The sequence below is a fragment of the Callospermophilus lateralis genome, chromosome 11 (assembly GCF_048772815.1).
Source record: "Callospermophilus lateralis isolate mCalLat2 chromosome 11, mCalLat2.hap1, whole genome shotgun sequence".
In the NCBI taxonomy this organism is placed as follows: domain Eukaryota; kingdom Metazoa; phylum Chordata; class Mammalia; order Rodentia; family Sciuridae; genus Callospermophilus; species Callospermophilus lateralis.
The window spans coordinates 51,040,203-51,057,842 of NC_135315.1; the positions used below are offsets into that span (position 1 = coordinate 51,040,203).

At 52.0% G+C, this 17,640-nt stretch overlaps 2 protein-coding genes across 3 annotated transcripts; one reads left to right on the plus strand and one right to left on the minus strand.

Moving 5' to 3' along the window:
• Positions 1–252: 252 nt before the first annotated feature.
• Zbtb4 (zinc finger and BTB domain containing 4) lies at positions 253–16,770 on the minus strand. Of its 2 annotated transcripts, none has more exons than XM_076869607.1 (4): positions 16,731–16,770; positions 6,948–7,018; positions 5,403–6,508; positions 253–4,773 (listed from the first exon to the last, which is right to left on the minus strand). In XM_076869607.1, exons 3-4 carry the CDS (start codon positions 6,497–6,499, stop codon positions 2,829–2,831), a joined length of 3,042 nt encoding a protein of 1,013 aa, XP_076725722.1. In that variant the 5' UTR covers positions 6,500–6,508; positions 6,948–7,018; positions 16,731–16,770; the 3' UTR covers positions 253–2,828. The 2 variants fall into 2 exon arrangements, with proteins under 2 accessions (XP_076725722.1, XP_076725721.1); XM_076869606.1 differs by lacking the exon at positions 16,731–16,770 and adding an exon at positions 14,484–14,606.
• On the plus strand, positions 16,013–17,573 carry Slc35g6 (solute carrier family 35 member G6). Its single transcript, XM_076871402.1, has 2 exons — positions 16,013–16,083; positions 16,548–17,573. Exons 1-2 carry the CDS (start codon positions 16,081–16,083, stop codon positions 17,571–17,573), a joined length of 1,029 nt encoding a protein of 342 aa, XP_076727517.1. The 5' UTR covers positions 16,013–16,080.
• Positions 17,574–17,640: the final 67 nt, after the last annotated feature.

A 17,640-nucleotide genomic window follows, 5' to 3' on the forward strand; every position in this document is an offset into this window, starting at 1 on the left:
TTGAGTTAATGTTTCTGCTTGGAGGTCAGACCAAAGTCAGCTGGATCCTAGTGGCTACAGCAATTACAAAGAAGCACCTAGAGTCAACAACCCTCACACTTACCTACTCAATTGCTGAAAGCTGTTGTTGTAAGAGAGAGAATAGGGCTACAACTTCTAATGTAAGGATCCCTGTGGGACAAGGAAAATATGTCCCTTTCCCCCAAACCCACCAGCCACACAAATAACTGCACCTGGCATCCCACTGTGGAGCACAGTTCATTTGTCTTGTTGGTTTATTGGCCTAGAGAGTTGGACACACACACAAATGCGGAGATAAATATTGGTCAGTTTCTCTAATTCTGGGTCCTCACTACATATAGAGCTAGAGTCTGTAGAATTCTAAATCTTGCGTGCTGTGGCACAGAACCGGTGGCCTTCCCATTCTATCATCACCTTTTTCTTAGGGAACATGGGGAAAGAGGGCAAAAACTGACAAAACTCGATCATTTTCAAATAACAAAATTGCAAAATCCCTAATTTCCAACATCTGAAACTCAATATTCAAATTCTCCCACTCAAATACATATATTTTAATCTCCACTTTGCCACAATCTCATTCATTGCCCAGAACCACCAAATTCTGTAAGCTATTTTCCTTACACATTTCAAAAAAAGAAAAAAACGTTTACAATCTCAATTCTTCCAATATCCATGGATTTTGGAATTTTGACCTATTCTGAAATTCAAATTCCCCGGTCCATCCTCAACCCCTTCCATTCTCCTGTGCCTGTTTGCCTCAGAGGAGTGTGGGTGAAGGGTACAGGGGGACTGTCATCACATCTGTCCCCTGCCTCCAGGCCTTCCTCAGTCTCTCTTGTGGTTCCGCTGTATATATATATATATATAATTTGTGTGTAGATATATATATGTATTCTTTATTATGTATTTTTTGCAGTTTTTTCTAAAGTGCCAGAAACGATTTGTGGGAATTTTTAGTGATTTTTTTTTTTTTTTTTGCATTTTTCCCTGTTTCAAATGTTTTCCCCATTAAAAATTGGAACTTGGTACATTCAGTAGGAAATTCTTCACTCAGACTGTGGCCAAGACCAAGAAAAGTGCAAAGAGACAGAGGAGGAAAGAAGGAGTGACTCCTCCCTGGTTAACATTCAGGGAGCCTGTCCAACACCTCCCCCTTCCTATAGGCTGGGAGGGAAAGGGGGCAGGAGGATGATCCTGGCGCTCTCCAGATTCACCTCCCTCTAAAAGCCATGATCTTGCCCTCTAGGCAGTTGCTGAGAGGGCAGCCATCTTGGCCCCAAAAAACAGTAGCTGAGAGAAAAGCTGCTTTCTTGATAGCAACTTTTCCCCATTTTTAAACTACACTCCTCTAATTCCCATTTTTTAATCTGCTTCCCCATACTGGTTCTCCCCTTGTGAGCTGTTTTTTTCTGGGGGAGGGGGAAGGTGGGGAGAGAGAGAAATGTTCTTCCAATCGCAGAGCAGGGAGGCCCTGTTTTCAAAGAACTTTAGAAACAAACATTTCAGTCTTCTCCCCCACTGGAAGGAAATATAGTGACCCCTGACCAGGGTTAACTAGTGCAAATTAGGGATTAGGGACTATTTAAGGTCCCTGTACCCCATCCCTAGGCTGGGATCTTTGGGTGTGGGGAACTGAGTCAAAGATGGGGTGTAAGGTGCTCTTTTGTAGGGAAAGTTGGTGGGGATACCCCAAAGCCCACCAGGAAAGTAGGATGGTTCCCCCAAAACCATCTGGAGTGATTGGTGAGAGCAACACTAGGGAAGATGGGGGAAAAGGTAAGGATGGAAGGTCATGTGCAAATCTTGGGCTTACCCACCCATCCAACCCCCATCGTTTTTTCTGGCTATTTGGTCTAGTTTGGGAGAAACCATCAGGAAAGGGGGAAAACTGGGAGAAAGTAGATTCCTTTCTCCATTCCATATGGAGCTCTCTCCTCCTGACCCCCAAATCTGATTTAGTCCAGAAGAGGCCATGTGTAAAGACATGAAGAGGTGTAATTGATTCACCTCTTTTGCCTTGGAAGAATCTGAAGCTCACTGGATTTGAGGGTCAAGGTAGGGCCAAGATTTCCCTGGCCTGGGTTGGAAGAGTACTCAGCCATGGAACAGAGGGTTAAGCTGTCCTGTCACTACCTCCTTGACCTGGATTGGGCGAGGCCACCTCCAAAGCCTAGGAGTATGGGAAAGGAGCATGGAAGATCCAAAGGCATGGAAGCCAAGGAAGGCATGGCATCTCAATGTGAAGGAAATAGGGATAGAGAGACCCACCCTTGGGAAGAACGGAATCCAAAGTCATGCTCCCAGGAAGGTGAGTCAGGTATCACAATGGTCTGGTCCAGGCCCTGGGCCACAAAGAATGGAATGTTCTAGGAAGCATCTGGGGAAGGACTTAGAGAAAGCTTCAGAACGAGGTGGGGATCATTAAGTGAGAGAGATGGTTTCCCCCTAGGTTTACAAATTAGGGGAGCAGGTTAGACATTCAGAGCTGGTGGGGGCCATGAGTAGAAATTCAAATAAGTATATTGCTCAGTTGCCCCAAGGGCTGGAGAAGGGATGGGAGCTGGCCCTGCCCCTCATGGGGCCATTCCCTGGAGGAAGATTGAGAGGGGAACCACCAAAGATCCCTTCCCAGGAGATGGGAAAACTACAATCTCACACAAAGCAGCCTGACTCCTGAGCTCCAGGGGCCCCCAAGTCCCTGCACAAGAGTGTGGCAGGACCCCTAGGGCAAGGAAGCCAGGGAGCTGGTAGTGGTAGGGGGTTCAGGGAGGGTGGCATCTAGTGAAAGGGGGGTCTGGCCCTAGAGCTCACCCCACATCTCCCTTCTGGTTTCTCTCAACCCCTGCCCTTTCCCCTTCTCCCTTAGGGGGAACTGATGGAGGAAGAGTTGGGGGAGGTGGAGTTGGGGGAGTAGGGGGTGCTGCTTGAGGATTCACTGCGTAGCCAAAGACCCCTGGTAGGAAAGGAAGGGCTCCCCCACCCTTTTCATCAGGTAGGACCATGTTGAGAGCAACTGGGAGAGCAGCCAAGTTGCTGAAGTTGTAAGGGTAGGCAGCAAGGAGCTGGGGGCCATAGACAAGTGGATAGGGCTCAGGGTAGAAGGTGACTTTGGCAGCCCCCATCCCCTCTATCCGGTCCCCTTCCGAAACACCCACTAGCCCCTCACTCCCAGGTTTTCCTCTGCCTCCACTTGGTTCCCGGCCACTCCCTATCAGAGCCAGTGGAAATTCCTGCACAGGGGGATATGCATAGCTGCCCCCTCCTGCTACCGGGGGCTCCTCACCCCCTGAGATGACAGGGTCCTGGAGTGAGGCCATCTCAGAAGCTTCCTCAGCAGCAGCATTCCCACCACCTGCCTCCCCACTTGATGAGGACACTTGCATCTCCTGTGGGGCCTCTTCCTTGACATCCCCAGGCCTGGTGCCAGTGCTGCCCTTAGAATAGGCAATGACAGGTGTGGGGGTGCCTCCGGGCCGCTCAGCAGCATGCCTCTGTCCATGGCGGCTCAGGGCAGCTGCTGTTTTGCACACCTTTGAGCAGTGGGGACAGGTGAAGCGGGTGGAAGGCCTCCGTCCAGCCCGAGAGCTGTGGGAGCCCCCACTGTGGGCCTCCTGGTGCTTTCGCAGCTTCCTCAGGGTGGCAAAGGTCTGGGCACAGTCCCCACAGCGGTGCCTCCGCTCACCACGGACACGCCCTACTGGGCTTTCCACTGTGGGGCTCTCCTCCCAGCCCCTCCGTTCTAGCTTTTGCCTCCAGCGTGGTGGCCGTCGTCCTCTGGTTATCCCACTACCTCCACCACCGCCACCATTGGCAGCTCCAGCCTTGCGCTTAGGCTTGTATGAATAGTAGGGCCTCCAGAGCTGGTCCTCCCCACCAGCCTTTGATTCCTCATCATCCTCCTCGTCCTCGTCCTCCTCGTCCTCTTCATCCTCCTCCTCGCTCTCCTCCATTTCCTCTCCACTCAGCTCTCCAGGACGAAGGTCAGTTTCTGAGATGCGGCGCTTGACAATGGCCTCTTCCCCAATTCGCACAGTGATCTGACACAGTGGAGGTGGAGCCTGTAGCTGAGAGGGGCCCCGGCCAGGCCCTGTGGGGGGACCCCCACCCCCACCAACCCCACCCACTGGCTTGGCTGTATAAGTCAGAGTCCTCCCAGCCCGTGGATTCCGGCTCTTGGCCTCCTCTGCAGCTGTAGCTGGCCCTGCAGCTGTGGCTGGGCTGACCAAGGTGGTGGCCGGGCTGGTGGGTGTTACTGCGGGCTCAGGGGGAGGAGGTGGGTACTCTCGTTTCTTAGGGGGCCTTGGGGGAGCAGTGTAAGTGATTACTGAGGCAGCCTGGGACCCTCCTGTGGTGGCTGATCCACTCCCTGTACCACCACTGCTGCTGCTCCCATGGACAATGACAGAAGGAGCTGGGTGAGCAAAGGTGATGACAGAGGGTGGTGGGCCAGGCTCTGGGGCAGGTGGGGGTCCGGGTGGGGGGCTAGCTGGCATTGCCACAGGGGCCGGTGGGTGGAGGCTTGGAGAAAGGGGGCCCTCAGGGGCTCCCTGGCTGTAGGTCTTGTAGGGCCGCTTGGCTGCCCGCATGGGGAGCAGGCGGTACAGCTTCAGGGTATTGAGCTTGGGCTTGTAGCCTCCATTGGGTGTCTTCTCACTGGCTAGGAGGCCCGGGCTAATGCCATGGAAGGCTCGCTGGTGGGTCTTCAGGTTATAATAGGTGACAAAGGTCTCCCAGCAGAAGATGCACTGGTACCTGGGCCAGGACAGTAGGGAACAGGGCAGGAACAGAGCCACTTGAGTCAGGGGCCCTGAAGCCAGGGTCTCAGTTTCCATGTCCTCTGCAGCCCTCAAACCTATAACTCCCCCAGCCATATTTTCACCCTCCCTTGATGCTGCTTTGCTTCATCCTGCCAGTCTCCTGAGGGGCACCACTCCTAGCCTCAACTGTTCAATCTGTGAACTGGGAATAATCACACATCCTAACTCACAAAGCCTTCTGAAGCACAAATAACAGAATTAGGAAATGACTTAAGAACAAGGACATGCTATGGAACTACCTGGCATTGTTCTGAGTATTATAAGTACTGGTGAACACGCCTTTGTGTGTCCCCTCTGTAAGGGCAGTTCATTCTTTACTTCCTGGCCTTCCCCACAGTGCCAACCCAGGACACAGGCAGGCAAGATGCTGTTAAGGAAGAGGCTGGGGGTGGATGTGGGCAGTGAGTGAGTGCCAGTGAACAGAGGCCAGGGCATAAGTAGACCAGATTCAGGATGACTTTCTAGACCCCACCGTCTATACCTTCCCTCCTTTGTCCAAGGCCTCTGAGTGCTGACCCTGGGCCCTCCTTCCCAACCCTCCACTCCTGGACCCAGACCACTCACCTGCGCTCCCCAGTATGCCACACCTCGTGTTTGGTGCGGTACTCAGCCAGGGCAAACACCTTCTCACAGTAGCGGCAGGGGTACTTCCTCCGCCACGAATGCACATTGCTGTGCCGCTTCAGGCTGGACAGGGTCACGTAGGAACGCTCGCAGGCTGCGCACACGTACAGCACATGGCCACCCACCACCTTCACCACGTGCTCAGGGCCACCTCGAAAGCCCACTGGTGGGGGTAGGGCTGAGGCATCCACTCCTGCAGGACCACCAGGGCCAGAGCCCCCAGCTCCCAGCCCTGCAGACCCTCGAGTGCTGGCCCCCCGTCGACACTGGGCCTCATGGGTCTGTAGCCGCTTGGGATGGATGAAGCTTTTCCCACATCGTGGGCAAGGGAGGGGCCGACGTGGCAGCGGGGGCTGTGAGTCAGGGGCCTGGGCATCAGCCCTGTCACCCTCCCATTCTCCATCTGGCCTAGGCCCAGACCCGAAACTGTCCTCTTCAGGCTGTGAGGTGGCCATGGGGGCTGGGGTGGGAGGTACCCATGCATCGTCTCCCTCCCCAAGGCCCTGCAGGCGGGAGATGCCCAGACGCCGCCCCAGAGCTCCAATCTCTGCCACAGCTGCCCCGTCCCCTCCACCACCAGGGAGTGCAAGCCGGGCACTATAGATGAAGTTGAGGACATCAGAGAAGGCAGCTGCTGGGACCCCTGGAAGCTCAAGGACCCGGGGTGGGGATAAAGCAGAGGGAGAGGCTGGAGGGGGAGAAGAGGGGGAAGAGGAAGAAGAAGAAGAGGAGGAAGAGGAGGAAGAGGAGGAAGAGGAAGAAGAGGAGGAGGAAGAGGAAGAAGAGGCAGCTGTGGTGGTTGCAGGATTGGGAGCTGAGCCCCCAGTAACTGGTGGGAGGGGCAGTGGGGCTGAAGCTAGCAGGGCCTCTCTGAAGAAGGGACTAGAGGCAGCCAGGACGCTGCGGTGAGCGGGGAACTTGGTGTCTCCAGCTATGAGGGTGACGTCACAGAAGAGGCCACGGAGCCGCTGCTCATTGAGCTGGCGCAAGACGGCGGGGGCATGGGATGGGTCCGTCACCTCTGCAGGTGGGGGCATGGCGCCAGCCTAGACATGGGGAAAAGAGGCCAGGGAGAGTCTCAGAGGTTGTGCAGAGGGCAGAGGCCTCTAAGACCAGGGAAGTGAACTGAGAAGGGGTCAGGCTGGTCAAAAATTAGTAGAAGATTGAGTAACTTCAGGTCACAGAAGTTAACACTCAGCCACCCAAGTCTAACCAATGTTCAAGACCAGTATTTCTAATATCTAGGGCTAAAAGAGAGGCCAGAGATACCATAGGTCATCCTAAAGGTCAAGAAGTCTATGACTTCCAGTCACAGACTAGCAGGTAAGCAATGGAAACCTCTCTCATTGGAAGGATAAGGAAGCTCCCACAACTACTGCCAATCATTTCCCAGAACTCTCCAGCCTGGACAAAATGGGTGCCCTTGCAGGCATGCTACCCTAAGTTTAATTTTTCCTAGATATAGTCCTCTTGGTACCCTCTCACCTGAGAGCACAGCCAGCATGGAGCGGACTGGGGGGTGGCTCAGTGAGTCCCTTCTGCCCAGCCTCTTCCTTCTGTGGAGAAACAGAAACCATGTCAGGAGAACTGAGAGGAGGAGGCAGGAAAGGGTCCTTAGGACAAGAACTGGAATGAAGGACTGTAGGGAGTGGGCATTGGTACAGTGGTCAGGGTCAGAGAGGATATCTGCACTGCTCTGCAGACCCTGATTCCTCCCGGGAACCTCTGTCAGGTTATTTGTTTTGCCTCATCCAGTCAGACCTACAAGGTCACAAAGATTATCGGAGAGGCTTTTTCTGCTGGGCCCATAGAAGTACAGAAACAAGATAATTCACATATTCCCAGTTCACCTCTGTACAATACAGCAGCACAGTCCAACCCCATAGGTTCAGGAAAGCCTGTCAGATCACTTTCAAGTCCCTTTGGTCCAACCTTGGGGCTCAAAGGAAATCAAAGATTTGGATGTTGTCTTTTATCACAATTGGTACATTTACATATTAAAATATATTTGTGTAATTTCTGGGGGGGAGGGTACCAGGGATTTAAGCAGGGGTAATTTAAACCACTGAGCCACATTTCCAGCCCATTTTATATATTATTTTGAGACAGAATCTTACTAAGTTGCTGAGGCTGGCTTTAAACTCATGATCCTCCTGTCTCAGCCTCCTGATCTACTAGGATTACAGGTGTGTGCCACCACACCCAGCTCTGAGACTGGTCTTGAGCCTGTGTTCCTCCTGCCTCAGTCTTCCGAGTTGCTGGGATTACAGGTTTGCACCACACCACCAGGCCTAGTCTATGTAAGCTTTCTTATTAGACCAAGCTACTAGGTATTCAGATTAGGAGATGGCCTCCTCACATGCTTCCAGCCCTATAAATCTTAGGGTACCAGGTGACCTCTAAAGACCACTGACAAGTGCCTGCTTGTTCCAGTCTCTAAAGGGCACTGGAAAGGCCACCAGACCAAGGGTGGGGAGCCTTGGGTCCCACTTCTTATGAGACCTGGTGGCCTAGGGATTTGGGCTTAAAAAGCAGGGGAAATAAGACCCCTCTACCTCATCTCTTGCCAGAAGCCTCCACCAAAAGGAATAGCAGGAACCCAAAAGCAAGTTTGGTAGTTGCTAGCTCAGATAGCAACTCAGCTGCTTCCCCACCCCCGTGAGTAGTTTAGGGCCTTGAGTTCCCATCTTTTACTTGAAATATCTGAGTTTCAGTGCCTTATCCAAAGTCATACAGAGCTGGGAATAACAAGTGGGACCTGTTCATAGATTTAGACCTGTTGACCTGAAAGGTCTCTCTTATCTGCCCTCCAGGCAGCCTGGGAACTCTGGCCTCTTGGATGGTGGGGTAGGGTGGCATCCTTCTGAGTGCCCTGTCCACATCACACATATACTCATGTGTGGCCTGCATCAGGAGTTCCTCATGCAATCCCCAACCCCCACAAAATGTTCTTTTCCCATTTACTACCCATGCCATCTGGACTTAAAGGCCTTCTCCCCACAGTATTTTAAATTTTCCTGCAAAAGCCAACTCTGATTCCTCTCTTGAACAAGAAGGAAGGTGGGTAAACAGAGGTGATATTCAAAAGTTGGGTTTTTTTATTTTTAACCTTTATTTTTATGCAGTGCATTTGGGTTGCCTGCTATTCCTTTTGGAATAGCCTCACACATGCTAGGCAGCGCTCTACCACTGAGTTATAACCCTAGCCCCTATTCAAAAATTTTGACAACCCTGACTGTCAGGCACAGACCAGGAATTCTGTTCATGCTGTGAATAGGTTGGGAATCCTAGGAAAGCCATGGGCTGTGATTAGACTTCCAACTTCCATGATAGCCCCCAGCTCACTGGGACCCCAAGAGTCAGCACTTTATTGCATTATTTCATTTGCTTCTCATTGCTACCCAGAAAGGTGGCAGACAGTTTATTCATTTTAAGGTGACAGAGGCTCAGATGTACTGTGTAATTTGCCCAAGTAGATATATGACCAGTAGTTGGGCTGGGAACTGATCCCAGGAAACTTGGCTTCAAAGTCAGTGTTCCTGATGACTTCTCTACACCATGATGAAGGACATGTTTACAGCTCCTACTGGGATGCCACTAGTCCACTGGAGCGTTTGTGTCCTCTTCTTCCAAGTAAGCAGAAGTCAGAGTTTAATTCCAGTCCCCATTCACCCATGGCCAGCCCTGCTCACCTGCACAACCATCCATGGGAGGCTTGGTGCCTGCAGACAAGCAGCTGTATGCTGACTGCCTTGACACTTGGACAAGGCCTGTTAGGGCTTCTTAAAACCACAGAGACTCAAAGCTGGACTGGCCCTTAGAGATCATCTAGAATTGCAGTCATTATGGTCTTTTAGCTGCCATTTATAAATACTTATGTGCAAAATATAGTGCCAAAGATTTTATCTGCATCATATCAATATCCAAAATGACCACAGTGTAGAGAATTTCAACACTCTAAACTCACTTCAGGTCCAGAAAATATAGTGATGCAGTGATTTGCCCCTGGTTTTTGGCAGTGCTAGGGATTGAACCAGGGCCTTGTGCATGCTAAGAATATTTTCTAGCCTCAGCCCCCCTGCTCCTGGTCTTGTTGCTAACAAGTTAACTCAGGAAAGCTGAATCCAAGCTGGGGTTTGGATTCAGCTTTCCTGAGTTCAACTGCCTCACTGCTGGCCACTGTCCTGCAAGGGTTTATCGGTCGGGGACGGGGGGTGGAGAAGACACTAGCTATGTGATCCTGCATAAGTCATTCACCTCTCTGTTTCTAAGTTTCCTTAACTATAAGGCAAAGATGATTAATATCTCCCACTTGTGGGGTTGTTGAAAAGATTAAATGAATTAGTAAGAGGCAGATTCAACCAACAGAGGATTGAAAATATTCAGAAAAAAAAAAACTATGTGTGTACAGACTTTATTTTTCTTATCATTGTTCCCTAAGTACAGTATAGTGACTACTTACATAGCATTTACATGGTGTTATATACTATATGTAGAGATAATTTAAAATATACATAGGTTAGATACAAATATTATGCCATTTTATGAAGGGACTTGAGCATCCAAGGATGTCATATCTGTGATGAGCCCTGGAATCAATTTCCTGTGGATACCAAAGTAGTTTGTGCCTTGTCTTGAAACTCAGCCCTGGAAGATGGTGGGGGGAAATGGTGAAAAAAAAAAAAAAAAAAAAAAGAGGCAGAAATTGGGCTTCAAGGTAAGATGGTGACTCTTGGGTTTTAAGTTTCTTATTCTTACCATTTCTCTACTCTTGACTGCTTGTGTGACCCTGGAGGTGCCATTGTGACAGGGATATGCTCCACCTCTTGTTCCCTCTGCATGGAATGTTCTTTTCTCCAGATAACCTCATACTTCAGTTTTGATTCAAAAAGTCCCCTTACCCAGGGGCCTTCCCTGGCCTACCCCCACCCCCCAAACTTCATATCTTCCTAAACTCCTTTATTTTTCTTCTTGGAACTTAGTAAAACACATTGCTCATTTATCTCTAGAATATAGACTTCAAGGCTGGCAACAGTAGGGATTTTTGTCTGCTTTGTTCACTGTAATATCTCCAGGCCTAAGCACATTGTCTAGCACACAATGTAAGGGGTTAAAAAAATTTTAAGAGCTGGGTGTGCCATTCAGAGGTATTGTGTTTGTCTACCATGTATGGGGCCCTGAGTTCAATCCCCAGTAACACACACACACACATACAATTCTGATAAATGAACTTGCCCTCAAAGTCTGCTTCAAGTCTGTCTATCCTCAGGAAGAAGCCACCCTCAGTGCCAAACTGAGTCAGGTAGGAGCTGGGAATGATGATTATAACTTGACCATTACTAATACATGCACAATTTGCCTGGTAAGTTTCCAGGGGCTTTACATGCATTGCCTCCTTTAATCATATCCTTTAAATAGTCACCCAAAATAGGTATTTATATTCTATTTATATTCTCCCAATTTTATAGAAGAGGAACCAGAGAGGGATATACCTTGATCAAGGTCACACAGCTTGAAAATAGCAGAGTCAAGATTTGAATTCAGGCTGGGCAGACCCCAGATGTTAAATCTTTGCATCTGTCATTCTGCTGGATCCTGTCCTGAAGGGGCCTACGGGCAGGCCAGCTGGTTACATAAATCACCACACAAGGTCTCACGTGCTAAGTGCTAAATGTGTCATGTCTGACTCCACCCTTTCCCTTGCTCCCAAATCCAGCAGTCACCAAGTCTGGCTGAAACTGCGGCTGAGCTTGGGAATGGCTTTGCAAGTTTTCTCTCAACCCGCCTTTGGCCTCCAAACAGGTCCTTATTAACACTTACATGGTCCAAGGCCAAGGCCTCCCAGCCTTCCCTCTTTAGGCTCACCTTTCCCATCCAGCTTTCCTCACATGGGAGGCAGTGTTCCTACTGGCAGTTCAGGTACTAACACAGCTAGGTTCAAAAACTGTCTATAGTCCCCACTGACTTAAGAATGAAGTTCAAATTCCTCCACCAAGTACTCAAGGGCTCTGGTCCAGCTCCAAGTTTCCCTTAATATTGCCTGTTATTCTCTCTTTAAATACCCAGTATGCTCTTCAACCTCCACATATTCCACCTCTGTGCCTTTGCCTCTGCTAAGTCTCCTGCCAGCAATGCCCTCTCAGTAATTTCTTCTCAACATTCCTCCAAAATGTTAAGATCAAATGTACTGTTTTTTTGGGGGGGCCCTCTATGACCCACAGGACAAGGACAACCTTTCTTTCCTCTGACTTACCAACATTTTGTGCCCCTCTGGCCAGCACCCATGTTATATAGTAGCAGATCTTTAGGGTCTCAAGCGCTGGGCTGGGATTCCTGAGAGTGCTACCTAAGCATACTGCTTTCCTGGTGAGATGCTGAGTTCTGCAAAAACTGAGGAGAAGTGTATGTGTGTGCATGCGTGTGTGCGTGCGTGTGCGCGTGCAGAGAGGTCCACTTAATACTCCAGGAAGGCATCAGAGCACAGCAATTAAGAACACAGGATCTGGAACTTGACTGCTTGGGTTCAAATATAGTTTTAACTTTTACTAGCTAAGTGACTTTGGACAAATTACTAACTTCTCTGGGCTCAATTGCCTTACCTGAAAAAGGGAGGTAATCAGAGTACCTACTGTGAGGACTAAATGAGCAACAGTAAGAAAAGGCACCAAGAATGGTGTCCAATACTCAGTTAGTGTTGTCCAAGTGTTTACAGCCATTGCTATTAGTGAAACCGGAAGGGGATTCTCAGTGCTGACAGAGGGCCGACAGGATCTGGCACAGGCACAACCCCCAAACTGAAGCTAACAGTCCAGGTCTGTTTCCCAGGTCAGTGGTAGGTAGAACACATAATTAGGGCGGTTTTACAGATGTGGAACTGAGGCTCACTTAGGCAAAGTGCCAGTAAGTCACAGAGCCACAGAACTCTTTAGTTCCAGTGCAAGGCTTCTGTTTTGCACCTGTCCCGCAGGCTTCACACAGCAGCCAGCCCCTTCCCCATCCCCAGACTGAAGGATCCAGCCACAATGCTCTCCTTCCTCCATGTATATATGCCCTCCTGCAGGCCAAGAGAAGTACACAGTGTCATGCACAACTGGAGCATGCATCCATGTGCATACACATGCCCCTACAGAAGGCCCAGGCCCCAAAGGTGAGGAAAACCTGTTCTAAGGAATCTGCCTAGTGAGCAAATTCTGTTCAAGGCCCTTCCACCTTCCTCCAGTCACCAGAGTGGGGCCCAGTGTGCGTCACAGATACCCACAAGGGGGGCAGAGAGAGGGAGAGGGCAAAGTAGGAGGAGGAGACTGAAAACTTCATGTTTCTTTTTTCCATTTTAGTGACAAAAGTCACACCCAGTCTTTACATAAACATGGCCAAGGAGCCACACTGTCTAAGCTCACTTCCCATGCAGGCGCCAGGACTCTCCTCTCGGTGACCCTGACAGGCTGGGTGAGCGGCAAGCACACAGACCCTACAAGAGATGTGCCACCTTGACAACACCCATGCCTCCTGCCTGCTGCCCTTGCTCTGCCCCATATTTATCTCCCTGTCTTCCCATAACAGCTCCTCTGCAGCCCCATACCCCCACTTAAGCATACAGAAGGTAGGCACTCACACACAGCTTGCGGCTGGTCTCTTGGGTTTGAGGCCCACATTGCCCTTGTCACGCCACCTCCCTCCCCACAAGTGTTTTCTGACCAGCTTGCCTCCCAGCCCAACAGCTCGGACAGGCTCCCACAAACAACGTCACAAAAGAATCCCGCAGAGAATGTTGCAAACACACAACCTTCCTTTTGCTTGGCTGCCCATGATGCCATAAACACAACTTGCACATCCCACCCAGAACCTTTCACACCAATGCCAGCTGACCCACAGGAACCAGAGACACACCCTGGGATTTATCAATCCCCTTGTGATACATGGGATCTGAGTTCTAGATGTGTGGCCCCCATGCAACTCACTCTGTACAAACACACAAACCCATCCATCAGTCTGTCCTCACCACAAGTGGACCACACCTTGGCAGGACCACAGAAATGACACCCAGATGTGATACCTTAACTCAAAGGTACACAACTGCCCCTTCCAAATGGGCACATACACCCTGCATTCAGGAGCCTTCCATAAGAAGTACACCATGCCAGCTATGCATAGAACAAGCAAGCATACACAGTTCATATGTGCAGCACAAGACATACGTGCAAGAAAACACAGGCTAATGGAAAATATACATACAACCTCACAACAAACAAACTCCGCACTCAGCGTATTGTACCCTGCTTAGAATGCCCATCTGTCACCCAAAGCCATAGGGCCACATCTTGTAAGTAATTCTGCCCCACAGCACTGGACACCCCTCCTGGCCTTCTATCTCTATGGCCCAGGCAGGGCCCAACCTGGGCCCCTGACTGCCAGAGGAGCAAACGGTGGTGCCCCAGAGCGGTTTACCTTGCCCCACAACACTGCAGGAGACACAATCTCCAAGACTCACAGCCACAACCCTGCCCCGACGGCGCGGCGGATCCAGTGCTCCTGCTCACACTGCGCACCCCGCGCACCCCGCACACCCCAACTCTGGGGCGCTCAGAGGCCCACCCCTCCCCCTCTCTGCCTGGCTCCTACGCCATCACCCTCCCAGCAGCTTGCAGCGCTTGCCTGGGCTCACACCCGCCCCACCCCACCCCCAACCTGCCCCCCGCGGGGAGGGGGACTTTAGGCTGCAGAATTAACCCTTCAAAGGGGGAGTGAGTACGGCCCCTTCCACAGCCCGGGGCAATCGCGTCCCCAGTCCACCGCTCCCTCGGACGCCATACCAGGGCCCCCTTAGTCGCCCCCCAGCGCCGTGCGCGCCCGGGGGCGGGGCCAGGCTCAGTCCCCGACCCCTGAGCCCCCAGGTCAACTCCAAAGGGGAGCGGTAGCGGCCCGGGGCGCGGCTAGGGCCCCCACGGCGCCGGGCAGCGGGGAGGGGGCCCGGCAGTTGGCTCCGGTCCGCCCTGGCCCTGCCCGGTTCGCCTCGGGGCCCACCTGACTGCGATGGCGCCGCGTCCGCCAGGCCCGGCTCATCACCGTGGCCGCCCCCGGCCGCTCAGGTTTCGCCCGCCTCCAGCTCCGGCTCCGGCTCCGGCTCCGGCCCTGGCCCCCCCAGCGCCCGGCCCCGGCCCGGCCCCGCCGCCGCCGCCGCCGCCGCTGACATCATCGGCTCCCCCCCGCCCCGGTCCTACCCCCACCCCCACCCCCGGAAACAGTCCCCCCCCAGCGCCGCCGCCGCCGAGAGGAGGCCGGCGCGGCGCAGCGCAGCAGACACCGACACAAGGCTCCAATGTACGAGGGCCTTCGCCCGGCCGATCGCGCACAGGGAAACGCGCGGCGCCGGGCGACCGGGAGGGTGAACACTCAGCCGGGCGCGGGCCAGGCTGCAGTGTCCCTACAGGGACACACAGCCACCCACTCCCTGGGAAGGGACACCCCCACTCTGCCTTTTCTCCATCACGCCCTTCACTAAGGGGTGCAATCTAATCGCCTAATAGTGTACACACACTCTCTGGGCCATATATATACAACATGGCAGGCCCACATGCCTTAGACACACCAGAAATGCTCAACGTACGCCACCAGGCCCGTGACAAGGAAAACCCCAAGGCATACAAAACAAGCACACATCAGTGACCACCAGTGCAGATGAATGCACAGCTTGGTACTTTGTCTCCACAAGTGGAAATATCCACATCCACATCCATATATTTTGTGCATGAATGCAGAGGCCCTGGTGTGGGCCTCCTTGGGCAGCACCATCAAAACACCAGGTAGAAAAAGCACACACAGAAGAAACACATTCCTGAAACTCCAGAGGGACAATCCCAGAGACTCCTCCCTGGTTCTGGAAAGAACTCAGGAGAGAGGAGTCAGACCTCAGAGCTCTTCTCCTTAAAATCTTTGTGAAACAAAGCAAGACAAATAAACAAATGAATCTAAAGCCAAAGAAGTATCTCAGAGCCATTCAAGGAGAAATTACATGCCTGTAATAACAACAACTTGGGAGGCTGGGGCAGAAGAATTACAAGTTTGAAGCTAACCTAGGTAATTTAGTGAGACCCTGACTCAAATTTTTAAGAAAGAATAAAAATCTGGGGGTGTGGCTTAGTGGCAGAGTGCCCTGGGTTAAACCTCCAGAACAACAATAATAAATAGAGAAAAACTGGGTGCAGGGGCTCATGCCTGTAATCTGAGGGACCTGGGAGATTGAGGCAGGAGGATTGGAAGTTCAAGGACAGCCTTGGCAACTTAGGAAGACGTTTTCTCAAAATAAAAAATAAAAAGGGCTGGGGATATAGCTCAGTGGTAGAGAGTCCCGGAGTTCAATCCCTAGTACCACACACACACAAAAAAAAAAAAAAAGAGAGAGAGAGAGAGAGAGAGAGAGAGAGGGAATCAGACACACTTTGGAGTCATGGAAACAAAGAAGAAACAAGCAGAATTGGAATTCATGAGAAGATAGCCCCACCCCACTCCAGGAAGGTTCCAGAGAAGAACTCCACCCCCACTCCAACCAGGTCACAATGGCTGGAGCTCTGAGGGGCTCAGGCCCCCTGAGCCAGGAGGAGAGGAGGAAGTCCAAGGAAAGATGGTGAGTATAGGGGCCAGAGGGCATAAGGGGCATAGAGAATACAACATTCTGCTCCTGGTAACTTCCCTTCTTCTCCCCTAAAACTTGCCAGTGGTCCTAGAGACACATAAAAATGAAACTCATAATGATGTACCCACATGTCCCTGGAGCTTGTGACATCACACAGATACACAGCATCTACACAGCATCAGAAGCTACCTCCGCTTTCTCAAAACAACAGAGCATCCCTGGGTCCTTCTTTTTCTCCTCTCAAGACTGAACTACCCAGAAAAACAGGATACTCATACTCCTGCACCACTCACTCCCGACTTCCTGCTTTAGATGCTAAAGGCCCACATTGTACCACTACGTCTATTTTTCAGGATCTTTTATGTCCTTTGAGTTCTGCAGGGTCCCAGACCCCAGCCTGGCATTCACCTTGGGCTGTGATTGCCCTCATGCTCGAGCTCTTTTCTCCCTAACAGGCTGGCAGTCACCCCTACTTCAACCTGCCGGACTTCACCCAGCCATCGCCGGCCTCCACTCCGCCCAACCTCCCCTCGAACCAGCGCTGCTGGCCCTCGGATGCAACCAAGGGCCTGCTTGTTGCCTTGCTGGGTGGGGGCCTGCCTGCTGGCTTCGTAGGCCCCTTCTCCCGCATGGCTTACCAGGCTTCCCACTTGCCTTCGCTGGAGCTGCTCATTGGTCGATGCCTCTTCCACCTCCCCATTGCCCTGCTACTTAAGCTGCGTGGTGACCCACTGCTGGGACCTCCTGATGTCCGGGGCCGGGCCTTCCTCCATGCTCTGCTCAACGTCCTCAGCATTGGATGTGCCTACAGTGCGGTTCAAGTGGTGCCTGCTGGCAATGCTGCCACTGTTCGTAAAGGTTCTTCTACCGTGTGCTCCGCTCTCCTCGCCCTCTGCCTTGAGAGTCAGGGTCTCAGTGGCTATGACTGGTGTGGCCTGTTGGGTAGCACCCTGGGATTAATCATCATTGTGGGACCTGGACTAGGGACACTGCAGGAGGGGACCACAGGCCTCTACACTGCCCTAGGCTATGTGCTGGCTTTCCTAGGAGGTCTGGCTCTATCACTGGGGCTTCTGGTCTACCGTTCCCTGCACTTCCCCTCCTGCCTACCAACAGTGGCCTTCCTATTTGGATTGGTGGGGCTTTTGGGCTCTGTGCCAGGCCTCTTTCTGCTACAGACCCCTGTGCTACCCAATGACCCTCTGAGTTGGAGCTGTGTGGGAGCAGTGGGGATCCTTGCTTTGGTCTCCTTTGTGTGTGTGAGCTATGCAGTCACCAAGGCCCACCCTGCCCTGGTGTGCGCTGTCCTGCACTCTGAGGTGGTAGTGGCCCTGATGTTGCAGTATTATGTCCTCTATGAAACTGTGGCACCTTCTGACATCATGGGGGCAGGGGTCGTGTTGGGCAGCATTGCCATCATCACTGCCCAGAACCTCAGCTGTGAGAGGGAAGGGCAGGTGGAGGAATGCCATCAAACTTGAGAGCCTGGGGGTTGGGGGGGGACAGGGGTAAATAGGAGGAGAGACTGGAATACAAACATGGGCGTAC